The sequence below is a fragment of the Lissotriton vulgaris genome, chromosome 10 (assembly GCF_964263255.1).
Source record: "Lissotriton vulgaris chromosome 10, aLisVul1.2, whole genome shotgun sequence".
NCBI lineage: Eukaryota > Metazoa > Chordata > Amphibia > Caudata > Salamandridae > Lissotriton > Lissotriton vulgaris.
In genome coordinates, this window is record NC_141698.1 from 1,005,623,687 (window position 1) to 1,005,639,743 (window position 16,057).

General features: G+C 49.8%; 1 protein-coding gene across 2 annotated transcripts in view; it reads right to left on the reverse strand.

Moving 5' to 3' along the window:
• Window positions 1-16,057, reverse strand: part of LOC147689145 (uncharacterized) — a 201,334-nt gene that overhangs the window by 15,969 nt on the left and 169,308 nt on the right. For both annotated transcript variants that reach the window (XM_086942037.1, XM_086942038.1), the window contains one exon: window positions 8,114-8,239. In XM_086942037.1, coding sequence (XP_086798163.1) covers window positions 8,114-8,239 — 126 coding nt within the window. The remainder of the gene's footprint in view (window positions 1-8,113; window positions 8,240-16,057) is intronic.

Here is a 16,057-nt window from a genome sequence, read left to right on the forward strand (position 1 = left end):
TACAATAAGTTTGTTCCCGGGTTCGCTTCAAGGACTCATAGTTTAAGATCACTTTTGAAGAAAGGGACATAGTTTATGTGGTCTGATGCTTGCAGGAATGAGTTTGTAGACATCAAAAGTGCCTTGAAGAATGCTCCTTCACTTCATAGTTTTTACTCTACTGCAAAATAGATATTAGTTACTGATGCTAGCGCTAAAGGATTGGGTGCCGTCCTCAAACAGACTAAAGGTGGGGATGAAAGAACTATCATGTTTCTCTCCCGAGCTCTTGTAGGGCCTGAGAATTCATATTCTGTTTTTGAAAAAGAAACCTTGTGTATCTTTTGGGCAATTAGGAAGTTAAAGAAGTTCTTGTGGGGTGAATCTTTTCTTGTTAGGTCTGATCACAAGCCACTAAAAGACCTTTTTACGAAAAAGAGTCTTGATGCAGTTTCGTCAAGGATTTGTAGATGGATCATTGCACTGCAGGATTATGATTTTACCGTGTCTTATATACCTGGCGTTGAGAATAAAGTATCCGACTGTCTTTCTAGGTTGGTTCATGTTAAAACACAAATTGATCCTGAGGATGTTAGTGACATGTGGGATGATGACGAATATAAGGTGTGTGAAGTAGTTGCTGAAGTTGTGAAGATGAGTGGAAGGATCAGTTGAACAAGGATGTCATTTTAGTGAAAGTTTCTGACTTGATTACAAAAGGTTGGGTGAGTATAAAGAATTTGGATGATGATGTTTGTAAATTTTGGAACGTGCGCCACGAGTTATCCACTAACTCGGGTCTCTTGTGGAGAGGTACAAGACTTGTGCCTCCTGAGTGTCTTAGGGACAAGATTATTCAACAAGCACACCAAGGACATCTTGGTGTATCAAAAACAAAAGAAAGAATTCGGTTGCATTTTTGGTGGCCTGGCATTGATCTTCAAGTGGAGCGTCTTGTTAGAGATTGTGCTTCTTATAATGTTTCCAAAAAAACTTTAACAACTAGGACTCAACCTTTGGTTTTACGTGAGGAACCTTCTTGTTGCTGGGATGAGATTGGCCTAGATCTTTTAGGACCTGTTCATGATTCCTCTGGTCAACATTTTATTTTTGTTCTTATTGATTTGTTTTCTAGATGGCCGGAAATTAAAATTGTTAAGAGTATTGAAACTAAAGATGTGATTAAGTTTCTAGAAGGTTTGTTTGCTAGGGAAGGCTTACCTAGATCTATTTTGACGGATAATGGTGTCCAGTTGGTTTCAAGGGAGATGGAAGAATATCTTAATAAGAATGGTGTTAAGCCAAGAAGTGTTCTCTCTATCATCCCGAAACCAACGGGATGGTAGCGAGATTTAATCGCGTTTTAAAGGAGTCCATTCAGATTTCGATTTCCCAGGGGAAGAACTGGAAATTGGAAATTTTGGAACGAGTAAGAATTTATCGGCTCACACCCCATTCCACTACTGGTAAGGTTCCTTTTGAGCTGTTTCGAGGACGGTGCCCTAATACTCATTTATACCAACCATGGATGAGAGATAGATCCTCTGTCTCAGATTCTAATTTAACTCCAAATGTGCGTTTATCTGATGATAATAGGAAATCTCAGGAATTGAGATTGTTAAAGAGGAAAGTTTATTTTGATCAAAGGAATGCTGTGACACACACACGTGTTAAAGTGGGAGACAGAGTAAAAGTTCGTTTGTCGAAAAGAATCTGTGGATTATCAAAGTACTCTTCTCCTTTTGTCGTTATAAAATGTTTTGGTAATGAGGTCAAGTTGAGTGATGGTCGCATTTGGAATTTAAATAGGATTGCACCTTTGTACAGATATGTTCTGACAGCACCTGCTCCTGAAGCACATGATGAAAAGAAAATAGAAACCTCTGTCTTACGCAGGAGCAGTCATGAAAAGAAAATCCCTAGGTGTCTTGACGATTTTGTTTTGAAATAATTATATATAGGAGAAAGGTGTGTAATATCTTACCTGCTTTCTCTTTTACTTTATTTGTTTTTACATATGCTTGTTTATTTCTTTATTTAATTTTACTTATGCTTACTTAATTCTAGAATAGAATGTTATTGTTAGAGTGGTTAGACTCTTTATGTCAGTTAGTCCAGTGAGCTGTGTGGATAGGACGTCTTATTCCTTTCTTAAGGACTTCAACAATAAATTCCTTTTAAATCAACATTCCCGGTGTAACCTGCTTCATTTCAACAGGTGAGTGATGCCCTTCAAGACTCTATTTACAACAGGGGACTTGAAAAGAGAAAGCTGATCAGGGAGCCTTTAAAAGGCTGAAATGGCAGAGAGGTAGCCCTTGATAGTGCCCAGAGCAGAGCCCTGCTGGCCAAGAGAAAGAAGAAAGAGGAGAACCTCTGAAAGGGGGACAGAAAGGGGATTCACAGCCTTTGCTGTGCACCATGCAACAAATTTGTTCTACCTGCAGGTGTATACCCATTTTGTGGAGGGACGCCTGGCTGCCAGAATCACATCACAGACATCAGGAGGCAAGTCAAATGGCCTCAACTGTCGCCGCTCAATCTCCACGCATGGAGGTGGAGACCGGACAGGTTCGGATGGAGGACCGTCCCCTGCTGCTGCGACAGAAGGTCCTGAAGAGGAAGACAAATCGGGGGATCGACTGACATGCTGAGTAGCTCGGGGTACCAGTATCTTCGTGCCCAGTCGGGAACCACAAGGATGACTTTGGCCCGGTCATGCCTGATTTTCTTCAGCACTCTGGGCAGAAGTGGTATAGGCGGAAAGGTGTACAATAGACTGCGGCACCACTCGCGATGAAAAGCGTCGCCGAGCGAGTGCTCCCTTGGAAATTCCAACGTGCAGAACTGATGACATTGCGCGTTCTCTCCGGTGGCGAATAGATCTAACCAAGGCTCTCCCCATCGTTGAAAAAGGCCTTGGGCCACGTCCGAGTTCAGACGCCATTCGTGATCCATCATGCACCGGCGGCTGAGTTCGTCCACCCTGTCGTTCAGGGAACCTGCCAGGTGTTGAACCACCAGGGTGATGCCCTGGTGTTCCAGACATTGCCAGAGGCGCAGAGCCTCCTGACAAAGGGTCCACAACCCCACCCGCTCTGTTTGTTGCAGTACCACATGGCTGTGGTGTTGTCCGTGAACACCTGCACTACACTTCCCCGGACAGAGGGAAGGAATGTGCAAGTCGGATCGCCCGCAGCTCCAGAAGGTTGATATGAAGCCGAGACTCCGCCTGAGACCAGAGGCCTCTGATATCCGCCTCTCCCATGTGTCCCCCCCAGCCTAGGAGGGACGCATCTGTCACTACTACGTGCTCCGGTTGGGGTAGGGAGAGGGATCTGCCGTTGACCCAATTGTGGTCCGTGAGCCACCACTGCAACTGTCTCGCAGGGCCCTCCGAGATCAGGACTTGGTCGGACAGGTTGCCCTGATGCTGGGCCCACTGAAACTTCAGGTCCCACTGCAAAGCCCGCATCCACCACCTGACGTGATGCACCAGAAGGATGCCGGAGGCCATCAGGCCCGAAGCCGCAGCGTCAACCTGACCGAAACTCTGGATACAGGCCGAAAGATTGGAATCAGAGCCTGAATATCCCGAACCGGCTGTTCAGGAGGAAAAACCCGGAACTGCGCCAAGTCCAGAACCGCTCCGATGAAGAGGAGCTTTTGAGAGGGACACAGGTGTGACTTCAGCACATTGATGGAGAACCCCAGCAGGTGCAAGTGGTCGGCCGTAGTCTGAAGGTGGCTGACGACTGTAGGGGAAGACTGACACCCCTAATCTGCGCAGATGGGCTGCGACATCGCCATCATCACTTTCGTGAACATCCGAGGGGCGCTGGTAAGGCCGAAGGGGAGCACGGTAAACTGAAAGTGCTCGCGGCCTACCGTGAACCACGGGTAACTCCGGTGGGCCGGCAGGACGGGGATGTGAAAATATGCGTCCTGCAAGTCCAACGCTACCATCCAGTCTTCTGGGTCTAGGGCAGCTAAGACCTGAGCCAAAGTCAGCATCTTGAACTTCTCCTTCCGGAGGAAGCCGTTGACGTTCCGCAGGTCCACGATAGGCCCCCTTTGCCCTTCTTGGGAACCAGAAAGTAGTGGGAGTAACAACCACACCCTACTTCTGGCCCAGGAACGTGCTTGATGGCCCCCTTGGCCAAGAGGGCACTAACTTCCTCTTGCAGAAGTTGCAAGTGATCCCCCGAAATGCGGTGCTGCTGCGGTGGCATGCTGGAGGGGTCGTCTCGAAAGGGAGGGAGTAGCCTCTTCGGACGATTTGCAGCACCCACCTGTCCGATGTGATGGAGCGCCAGTGGAGAAGGTGATAGCGAACCCTGCCCCCCACTGGCATAGAATGGGCCTGAAAGCTCGGACTAGAAAGGCTTTGAGGCAGATGCTGTGGGGGTAGATGTGGACTGGCCTTGCCGCTGTCCCCTGGCACCGCCACGGCGATTACCACGTCCGCCGCCGTGCTGGATGTTAGTCTGCCGCCCGTAGCTGTCAGGACGTGAGGGGGCGCCCCTTCCTTGACCACGAAAGGAGCGAAAGGCAGAAGTTTGCTGGCGCTGGCTCGACAGGCCCAAGGACTTGGCCGTAGCCCTGGAGTCCTTGAAATGCTCAAGCGCACTGTCTGCCTTGTCGCCAAAAAGGTGACGGCCATCAAACGGCATGTCCATGAGGAAATTCTTGACATCAGCCGAAAAGTTGGCTGACCTCAGCCAGGCGTGGCGGTGAACCGCCACCGTCGTGGAAATCGCCCTGCCCAGCGAGTCTGTGGTATGCAGCCCACATCGGATAGAGTACCGTGCTGCATCTCGCCCTTCCGCAAGGGCTTGAGCAAGTTTGACCCGGGCCTCCTCTGGGCAAGCTGGCAGCACGTCCTTGACCATGTCCCACAGAGAGTGGGTATAACAGCCCAAAAGGCAAGCGGTGTTGACCGACCGCAACCCCAAACTAAGTGAGGAGAACAGCTTCTTACCGAACTGCTCATACCTTTTGGATTCCCGATCAGGTGGTGCAGTCGGGAATGCGGTCTGGGAGTTAGAGGCCTGGATAACCAGGCTCTCGGGGTGGGGTGGGTGGACAGGAAGCTAGGATCGCCCGGGGCCGGGCGGAGGTGCCTGGCCACCTTCTAATCTACAGGGGGACCTGTAGCGGGCCTGGACCAAGTGCCCAACAAAACATCAGTAGGGGCCTCATTAAACGGCAGTAGAGGCTCCGAAGTGCTTGCCTGCGGTTTAGGGACCTCGGTGAGGAGGTTAGTTCTCACAGCCGCAACGGGGAGCTCAAGACCCAAGGCCTTGGCGCCCTCGTCAGCACCACGCTGTAAGCAGCCCCCCCCCCTCCGTAGCCACGGTAGAAGGGGAGACAAAGCCAGTGTCGGTCTTAGTGTCCAAACCACTAGCCTCCCCTAGATCCACTGCCCAGTCCTGAAACGACTGGCACTCTCGTGCCAGAGGGTCCTCAGACCCCTCCCAATCCCCCTCGCCTCCCATCTCCTGATAGTCAGGTTCAAAGGATGGGGCCAGATCATAGAAGAATTGCTCGTCTCGCGGCATCGAGCGACACCGGTCCGACGCCGGATCCGGACAGAGGGAGGGAGCGGGGGGCGACGGCGTCGGGGGCAACACCCTGGGGGTGGGCGCCGGGGGAGGGGTCGTAAGGTCGACCAGCAGCGACCCTGATCCGGTGGGGCCCTTCGGCGTCGGGACCCGAGTCGTGGACGGCGCCGTGGCCGAAGCACCCGACGGCGCCGGGGCTTGAAGCACCCGGCCCGCTTGGGCTCCCAGTCGGGCCGCGAGGCCCAAAGGCGCCACAGCGGGACCCGAACGGAGAAGAGAGCGACCTCATGGCCACGAGGAAGGCATCGATCTAATCTGGCCACGTGTTTAGCCCATGGACCGGCGGGTATGGAGCTGGCAGCGGCACCGGCGGAGCCGCATAGGCGGTGTCACCCGAACCCCCAGCCGCATCGCGGGAGCGTCGGGGGGAGTCGGAAGAGCGATGTCGTCTCTTCGACTTCTTATGCCTCTTACCTGAGGACTTGGAGACCGACAAATGTTGTCGATTTGCTGAGCTTCGATGACTGTGACCCCACGACCGGTCCTTCGACTTCCTCCTCGACCTGGACCGTGAAGGGCGGCGGGCCGACTGCCGGAGCTCGAGGCGCTTACTGGACCGCTCCCGCCTAGCCTTCGACGTCAAGGCCGGTATTCAGGGCACGACTTGTCGTCATGGTCGGCCCCAAGACAATACAGGCACCGGCGATGGGGGTCGGTAACCGACATCAGTTGGTTGCAATCGGCACAGGGCTTGAACCCGGGCATCCCTACCGGCACCAATAGTCTTACAACTCGAAACAGGATCAAAAAAATCGAAAAGTTTAGTCAAAAAGGGAGTAAGGAGTACTGCTTTTTCCGGATCTGCGCTTGCTGGTGTGGAAAATAGAAGAACTGACGTCAGCGCGCGAGGGCGGCGTCATCCCGGCGTCAACGACGCCGACGACGGATGCGGAGCCGCAGACGACGCCTACCGACCCTTTGCTACGCAAAACTTTCCGGATCCAGTTTGACGCCTGGGGATATTCTAAGGTAAGGAATCTAACACTAACCTGTTTCTTTCAGATAAGAAGAATTTGTTTTTATTTCTCCTAACATTGCCCAAATTGCACTGTACAGCACAAATATAATATGGAAAAAGTTGCAAAGTATGTTTCAGTGTGATTTTGCAATGTACCGCATCTTGGTGATGTCCTCAGATACTCAAGCATTAGAGGATTGCTGTCCTGATCTTTCCTTTACTGTGTATGCTGTTTGCTCTCCTGAATCATGGTTTATTAAATGAATAAGACACTTTTTATATTTCACTCCGTCCCACGTTACACAGTGTGTCGGGGAATATGTGCCTTAATTGTACTTGTCTGTTCACCTCACATTGAAACATTTGTATGGAACCCTTGCTAGAGGTAGTTTTGCTGCATCAACTACAGGTCCACATGTAGGCGGATAATGAACGGATTCAATATTCTAAAACCAAGATGCCTACTGCGGAGGGAATCAAGAGACACCACAATCCCATTCTCATCGACCTCCATAATTGGGTTCAACTAGTAATAATTCTGGTTCAGACAAGACCACTCTCCTTTGAGTTTTGACTCTCAGCCTTCAGGGATAAAAAAAATCGAGCTGGGAGTGTTGGGAAGAGTCCTCCCAGCCGTCCAGACAACGTGTGGGATCGAGCCACTAGCTCTCTTCCGGCTGAGCGATTGCAATATAGTCTGTGGAGGAGTCCCCCGGCGAAAGATCCAGGAACTTAGAGCATGGATAAGACATAGGGGCATATTTACAATAACTGGCGCATCCCCAGGGATGCACCAGTTATTGTGCGCCGCAGCTCCGCCACCCATGGTGCGCCGCATTTACAATGCAGCGCACCAGATGCGTGACGCATCTGTATTGTAAAAGTAGCGCATTGCTGGAGTTGTATCGCAAGCGCAACGCTGCTCCAGCAATGCTCTGGGGGGCCCTATCTCCCCAATGCTGCGTCAAGCCTTACACCTGCTTCAAGCAGGCGCAGGGTTTTGACGCAGCATTTGCCTAAAAGTGACTGAGTGAAATCTTGTAGATTTCACTCAGCCACTTTTAGGAGGCGTTCCTGCGCCGGAACGCACCCTGCGCCGGAACGCACCCTGCGCCGGAACGCCTCCTTATGGCGCAGGGCTTTACAACGTGAAGCATCTCCCAGATGCGTCACGTTGTAAATACCCCGCACCATGGCGCATCTTTTGCGCCGCCGCTGCGTCACAAAAGTGACGCAACGGCGGCGTAAAAGAGGCGCAAGGGGCTTGTAAATCTGCCCCATAGAACTTAGGAGACTTGTACCAGATCAAAGGTTGGCCTGGTGAGGCTTGCCCCTGTCTGGCTACCCACCTCTATTGCGGCAACTGCACTGCAGCAGAGACTTGCTTTTCCTTTTCTGGAGGTGGGCTGCCAGCGGGTGAATGCTAGGCAGAGGTAAAGCAGATACAGAACTGTCTGTAGTAGACCTCACAGCTCGTCTTCATCGACACCCCAAGTTGTCATTAATGTTTGCCTCTGCTGAATACCTATACGCCTTCTAGAGGCGGTCATACCTGTTCTTGCAATAACAGCATCTGTTGCCTCATATCCTCTTCTTTTTTCTTTAGTTTTTCGTTCTCTGCTTTAATTCTCTGTCGATCTTTGTGTTCTGTCTGGTAATCTGCTTCGTAAATTTCTGTCTGTGAAGAAATAATGTATACGAAACATTGAGTCTGAAAAGATGTTACTGCTGTATCCATGTCTTTCATTTCTACGTTTTAGTGATAACCTCCAAATGAAGCGAAACATTACTCCTTGCTTTGGTACAAAAAGTGAATATTAACACATGAATAACTACAATAACCATAATGTATTGGGGAATGAAAAGAGAATTTGCCCATTAAACTAGGAGTGAATGTAACTATAAGAAAGCCTATGATCTGCAAAAGCCTGCAGTGAGAAAACAGAGAGCAGCCGAGAAACGCACCAAAATGTACTCTAGGCTGGTTTGCTGGCGTGCACTCAAAATAATGCTTTTCACTGTTTGACAACCACAATCCAAAAGATGTATGCATAATTAGATAGATAAGTGGATTGGTTCGTTTTCAACAAGTCCCATAATTGCACTTATTTTCATTTTTAACACAACTAAACATTTCTGATTATGTGATGAAAACAGAGGTGCAGGTAGCCCAGCCATTTTAAGCATCTTAAGCAGTCCTGGATTTTCAGCCAACAGCAGGTGCAGTTGTGGGACTTGAGCTCATGCTCACTAAGTGCTGTTGGTTAAAAGGACAGACCGTGTCACTTACGGACTCCAAGCAGCCATGCAAAAGAAGAAGACAAATACAGGACTTTGTCTGAAACAACAAACGGCAAATGGGAAGAGACTGCATGATCAACGCTTTGTTGATTGCCCCAACAATATCAGGAGCTCGCCTACAAACTTAGCTGCTTAGAAACGTGTATTTAAAACAAAGATTGCTGAATCAAATATGTCTCACTTTTAAAAAGAAATTGTCATTCACATTTGGGGATTTGAAAAAGTGCAATCACCTTTTTCCTGATACAGGCTACAGTATAGTAGGCTGCTATCAGAGATCTCTCAAGTCAGACACACATAGTGGAGAGGGGTGGCTCAATGGTTAGAGCAGCAGACCCTGATGTAGACATCTGGCCCGGGACCAGGGTTCAATTCCCGCCGCGGCAGGGTCTTGGGCTCATTGTCTGCGGACTCGATAATTCTCACCTCGGTGCCTACTATAATCATGGGGTCCCACGCTGCAACTCTGGGCAATAGCTTGCTTAATCTCCACAATGGCCCTAATCGCTAAGGATGCCTGGCTTCACCTTGGGGTTGCCCAGGAGGGGCATCTCACAGGGAGAGCCAGGAAGGGTTCAACAGCGTTATACAGCGCCGGGACACCCAGGTGATGGGCAGCTGTGCGCTTTACAAGTATACTACATTTACATCCTTACAGTAACAGGCTGAAATACATCAGGCTGCTTCTAGAGACACCTTAAGTAAGGCTTAATACTTGCTGTATCAGGGTGCAGTACCTTAGACTGCTCCTAGAGATACCTCATCTAAGACTTAATCCTTTCAGTATGAGGCTGCAGTACCTTAGGTTGCTCCTAGAGATCCCCAATGACCTAATCCTTGCTGTATCAGGCTGTAACACCTTAGGCCGCTACTAGAGGTCTCTCAAATACAGTGCAGATCTTTGTTGTAGAAGACTGCAGTACCTTTAGCTGCCACTAGAGGTCTCCCGAGTATGATACAAATCCTTGCTGTAGCAGGTTGCAGTACCTTTGGTTGCCACTAGAGGTCTCCCCAGTATGATACAAATTCTTGCTGTAGCAGGCTGTAGTACCTTTGGCTGCCACTAGAGGTCTCAAGTATGCTAACAATCTTTGCTGTAGCAGGCTACAATTTATTAGGCTACTACTAGAGGTCACTCAGTGTGATATCGATTATTACTTGCTATATCATGTTGCAGTGCCTTAACCTGTTCTGATCATCTTTTTTTCAGAAGATTTGTCCTGTTAAATATCATTATATGTTGGCTGTTGGAATACAATTTCTAGTTTAATATTCCTGGACACATTAGGATCACATACAATTTTGAAAACAGACTGATTGGATCTTTATTTGTTGCACTGGAGCAGCCACCGCCATGTTAGGTAATAAGAGGCTGACCTGTCTGCAGATTGATATGTGGCCATGGTGTGACACACACATTGACTTTTTAAAGCAGAGCATTCTCTTTTACATGCTCAAGTCACCTTCAAGAAATTAAATGGGTAATCTGAGAAACACCCAGCTCTTTGAAATCACATCTAATGTATAACATGAAGGGTGATTGGGCATTTCTCATTTAGATGGCAGTGTTAGAGTGAAGCATGATTGTTGTGTTGCTCTGCAGGCACCGCTGCACACATTCAACAATGAGTCTCACATCCAGCACCGACGGTGCATTTCATCGAATAGAGTGTGGTGCACCAACAACTGCTTCACCTCAAACTGTCACTGTGTCTGTGTAAAGAAATAAATTGCGGATCCGCTAAAGCAGCAGTGCAGACACCCCATTAGAAGGGTGGACAACAACAATATGCCGTACAGACAGTGTCCAAACGCAGTCATTAGCACAATGAGGGGTGGGACAACCCTTCTCAACACTACAGAACAAGTGGTACTTCTCAATCAGAAGCATATTTTGGATGCATTTTGAATGCTCGCAATATAACCTTGACAACAAAAAAATAAAAAAGTAAATGCCTATACTGCAGTTACCATGGCAACTGCCACTCTCTTTTTTTTTTTCCATCTCCTTGGTTAGTGTGTGCCAGCTTCACTTACTCTTCGTGTGTTTATCCCTCCCAGGGAGCATGGCCCAAGTGCTGCTTCTTTCCACTCCTTGCACATTCGGAGCTACTTTTTAGGTTTCGACTGGGGAACGGAGCTTTTAGCTCCGCCCCCAGAGAAATCTTATGTGTCTTACAGTGTACTCTTAGTCCCGCCCTCTGTTTCATTGGCTAGCTCCATAAATGGAGGCTAGCCATTGGAACAGAGAGGCGTCCGTCATGGTCGGACCAGATTCGGGGGCGTTCCCGAGAATTTTTGGCTTTTGGCTACGTCAGCCAAAAGCCGGGAACGCCCCCGAATCTGCACGACCTCCGCTCTCCCCCTTCCCTCCCACAGCAGATCCCCGCCTCCCCCTCCCCTCCCACAGCAGATCCCCGCCTCCCCCTCCCCTCCCACAGCAGATCCCCGCCTCCCGAGCCGCAGCTGATCCCGATCCGCACTCCCCGCCTCCCTCTCCCCTCCCACTGCAGATCCCCGCCTCCCGAGCCGCAGCTGATCCCGATCCGCTCTCCCCGCCTCCCTCTCCCCTACCACTGCAGATCCCCGCCTCCCTCTCCCCTCCCACAGCAGATCCCCGCCTCCCGAGCCGCAGCCGGTCCCGATGCCGTTGTAACACGGCCTCCGCTCTCCCCATCCCCTCCTACAGCAGATCCCCGCCTCCCTCTCCAGGTGAGTGCTGTTTTATTTTTCTTGCGCCGTTCCCGCTGTCCGTTTGCGCCCCCCCCCCTCTCAAAAGAACTCTGAAATCATGGCACATTAAAGTACATATTCCGTAGATGCATCGTATATAAAAATCGGTTAGTTCGTTTTTTCCTGTGCATCAGGCCGCCTCCCTCTCCCCTCCCACTGCAGATCCCCGCCTCCCGAGCCGCAGCTGATCCCGATCCGCTCTCCCCGCCTCCCTCTCCCCTCCCACTGGAGATCCCCGCCTCCCGAGCCGCAGCTGATCCCGATCCGCTCTCCCCGCCTCCCTCTCCCCTCCCACTGGAGATCCCCGCCTCCCGAGCCGCAGCTGATCCCGATCCGCTCTCCCCGCCTCCCTCTCCCCTCCCACAGCAGATCCCCGCCTCCCGAGCCGCAGCCGGTCCCGATGCCGTTGTAACACGGCCTCCGCTCTCCCCCTCCCCTCCTACAGCAGATCCCCGCCTCCCTCTCCGGGTGAGTGTCTACTTTATTTGGGAAACACCACAGTGAGTGCTGTTTTATTTTTCTTGCGCCGTTCCCGCTGTCCGTTTGCGCCCCCCCCCCCGTCCGTCCGTGTACCGCCAGCGCTATGCTGCAACTTCCCACGCCACTGCCCTCCGGCCACCGGAGACATGTTTCCAACGGTATGTCTGCGAACCACGGAGCCATGGGGGGGCACTGAATGTGAATTAGTTAGCTGGCTCATAAATGGTGTCCGGGGTGTTGGTCATGAGGTGAATCGATATGTATGGGTCATTTGTATAGAATGAGGTTGTGGTTGCAACCAGTGGCATTCCTAACTTTATCAACGTTTTTCAGCTCCTTAGAGCTCACGTGCTCTGGAGTAGCAACTAATGAAGAGGTCCAATTGGACAATCCGAATTCTCCAGAACCGCTCCTACAGCGAGCAGTGCTCCAAGCCAACCTTCAGCACTACTTTGTATTATTAAGTCAAGTTCGGGTGTTCAATGTGTTGTGTGACTAGCTGTGTGTCGGTGTGCTGTTTCCCGCGGTGGAGCTGGTCACATCCGCTTACACCGCAGGACTGCACTTGGGGTGTTCGCCTCATGACTCATAGTAAACCTGTTGAACAAAGCCCTCACGAGCCAACACGAGGCTGGTCCCGTGCTTGGCCTTCCGCTGGTTGTCTCTCCTCCGTCTTTGGTGGGAGATCTCGCCTGCAATGTGGGACTGGTTACTCAGTAGGAAGAAGGTATTTTGGTTTGTCGCTTTGAGAAACATCAGGCTTATTTTTACAAGCATCCAGGCAGAGGACATCTTTTTCCACAGATGAGGCCACCTGGGACTCTCCCAGGCAGGCAGCACTCCCACCAGTTGCTATTATTTTTAGGTTTGTCATGACAGCAGCTATCTGAAGACCGATGTTTACCAATTCTTTAATACATAGATACACACATAGTGCCGGTGTTTGCTCTGCCCTGAACAGTATTTCTCTCAACCCATGTTATTTTTTTATTTGTATAGTATTCAGCCTGCTATGGAATGATTGCATTGCAGCGCATGAAGGAATATTTTATATCTCAAAAGAACTCTGAAATCATGGCACATTAAAGTACATATTCCGTAGATGCATCGTATATAAAAATCGGTTAGTTCGTTTTTTCCTGTGCATCAGGCGCTCTTAATGTTTTAGCCGGCACTCAAAATGCAAACCAAACATTCTGGCTTTGCCAAGGCTTCTTTTGTCTTTGTCAACATGTGCGCCGCCCTCTTGCTCGGCACGCGCGGGGATAGTTCCTGACCGCTCGGGGGTCCTCTCCCTGTGAATCCGTCACTGCTGTGTCAGCGCCCAGGCGTGGGGTGATGCTGTTGCCAGGATACCTTTAAATCCAGGGCTGGTAAATCTGTGCAGCCTTCTCAACAGTGGTATTGATTAGAGGGTTTGAACTGTGACCTTTCTCCTCATTGACTGCACCATGACCACCTCTGCACAAGTCATTCAGCAGGAACTTGAGGCGCAAGAATGAGCATGGTTAAACCTGAATATGGGATAAATGTCATTATGGGTGCATGGTGTACAATTAAAAATATGGAATATGGTCTCTTTTTTAAAACCGCTCATTTGTGGTATGATAACTGAGGTGAAATAGTCTTGCAAAACAGGGTTCCCTTGATGCTTTGTTGAGATGCTTGATAAACGTACGTTGTCGTCTTAGACACACCGGGGCTCCAGGGTGTGTGTGTATGTGACTGCTCCAGAGTGTGTGTGTATGTGACTGCTCCAGTGTGTGTGTGTGTGTATGTGACTGCTCCAGTGTGTGTGTGTGTGTGTGTGACTGCTCCAGTATGTGTATGTGACTGCTCCAGTGTGTGTGTGCGTGTGTGACTGCTCCAGGGTGTGTGCGTGCGTGTGTGACTGCTCCAGGGTGTGTGTGTGCGCGTGTGTGACTGCTCCAGGGTGTGTGTGTGTGTGTGTGACTGCTCCAGGGTGTGTGTGTGTGTGTGTGTGTGACTGCCCCAGGGTGTGTGTGTATGTGACTGCCTCAGAGTGTGTGTGTATGTGACTGCCCCAGAGTGTGTGTGTGTATGTGACTGCTCCAGTGTGTGTGTGTGACTGCTCCAGAGTGTGTGTGTGACTGCTCTAGAGTGTGTGTGTGTGTGTGACTGCTCCAGTGTGTGTGTGTGTGTGTGACTGCTCCAGAGTGTGTGTGTATGTGACTGCTCTGGGTGTGTGTGTGTGTGTGTGTGTGGGGGGGGGCTCTGGGTGTGTGTGTGGGTGGCTCTCTTTTGCCCTCACTCTCCCCTATGCCCCAGCCGTCCCCTCTCGCGTTTCCCCTCTATTTCCTCGTTGGTTCCTCGCTCTGCCTTTCCCTCTCGTTCTTCTCCTCGCACCCTGACCAGCTCAACCTCCTCCATTCGCCGTCCCTCCTGCCCGCTCACCGTTGTCCTCACACACCCCTCTCCACTTAGTATGTCCCCTCCTTTCCTTTCTCCCTCCCATCCTCTCACATCCTCCATTGATACATTGTACTCGCCCTATCTTTCTTTTGCTTTCCTCTTCCAAATCTACCGCTTGTTTTTAAAATGTATATTGCCTGTCCACCTCCTGCCCCTTTCCTGTACCCCCCGAACTATCGCCTTCTCTCCCTTTCGTTTCACCCTTCCAGACTCTTCCCCCGTTCTCTCTCTGTCCCCCATTTCTCTCTCTGTCCCCCATTTCTCTCTCTGTCCCCCATTTCTCTCTCTGTCCCCCATTTCTCTCTCTGTCCCCCATTTCTCTCTCTGTACCCATTTCTCTCTCCATGTACCCCCCCTTCTCTCTCTCTCTCCCCCCTTCTCTCTCTCCCCCCCCCCCTCTCTCTCTATCTCCTCCCCTTCTCTCTATCTCATGTTCCTGTGACCCATGGCGTTGGCTGCAGGTGGGTTGGCACAACTCCTGTCAGAGAAGTGTCTCAATCCTGCTGTGGATTAGGGGCACGTGCCCCTGCTTGGTCCATGGTGAGGTGCTTTTTACACAGAAAAAGGTGTCTCTGTTAAACCGTAGTTTGAGAGTATTTTTAGTTATTGTGTTTTCTTATTGTACAAAACGAATCATGGTGGAACTGGGAATCTTATGCCAGAGCATCCCGGAAAACCCAAAAAGTGAAAGTGAAAAAAACATTTTGGAGAAAAATCACGTGATGTCACAGAAATCGCTTCATCTCTTAGTGGTGTTTAATGTAGGTGCATTTACAAACCCCAGCCCTCACATAAGGTGTCTGAAATGACTCAGACCTGGCAGATTCTCTTGATGCCCATGAGCAACAGTAAAGAGCATGTTCACAGCTGAAGAGTGACCACTTCACCATTCATCCCTTTGTGCCTGCAGACAGAGCTGAATACTTCACCTTTCACCACTTTGCATCTGCAAACAGAGCTGACCACTTCACCAGCTGAGCATCATTTGCATAAGCGTCATTGACACCCCATACTACCAATTTTTTTTATTACATATGGTTTCCACAATTACTTAAAGTACGTATGTTGTGATCGGTAGTCTGTCACCTGCTATACATTCCACCATACAGTTTAAGATTCTTTTTGGTATTTGTATTCATCCATTTACACCCTTTTACGTTAAAATAGCTATAGCTTTACTGTATAGTTGCTATAAAAGCTTATAATATGGTATAGTGGGCACTTAAAAAAAATATCACTCCACTGCTAACAAAGCATGAATAAAAAACATTGCCATTTACAATGCCAGTAGCTCCAACTCCAACAAATGTGAGACCTATTGCAATGTAAACAAAAATGCCATTTATTTAGAAGTAAAAAAAAAAAAAGAAATGTCATGAGCAATGCCAATAGCTCTAACTTTTCCAAAGGCGAAACCATTGCATTGTAAATGCTTGTTTCTTGTAGTTGCAGCACATCAGAAAGTGCACATGTTTGCAGGCAGGCCATTGCTACCAACCCACACCTCCTTCCCCTCTCCGCATTGCAGCTTTTATTTTTTGTTGCATAG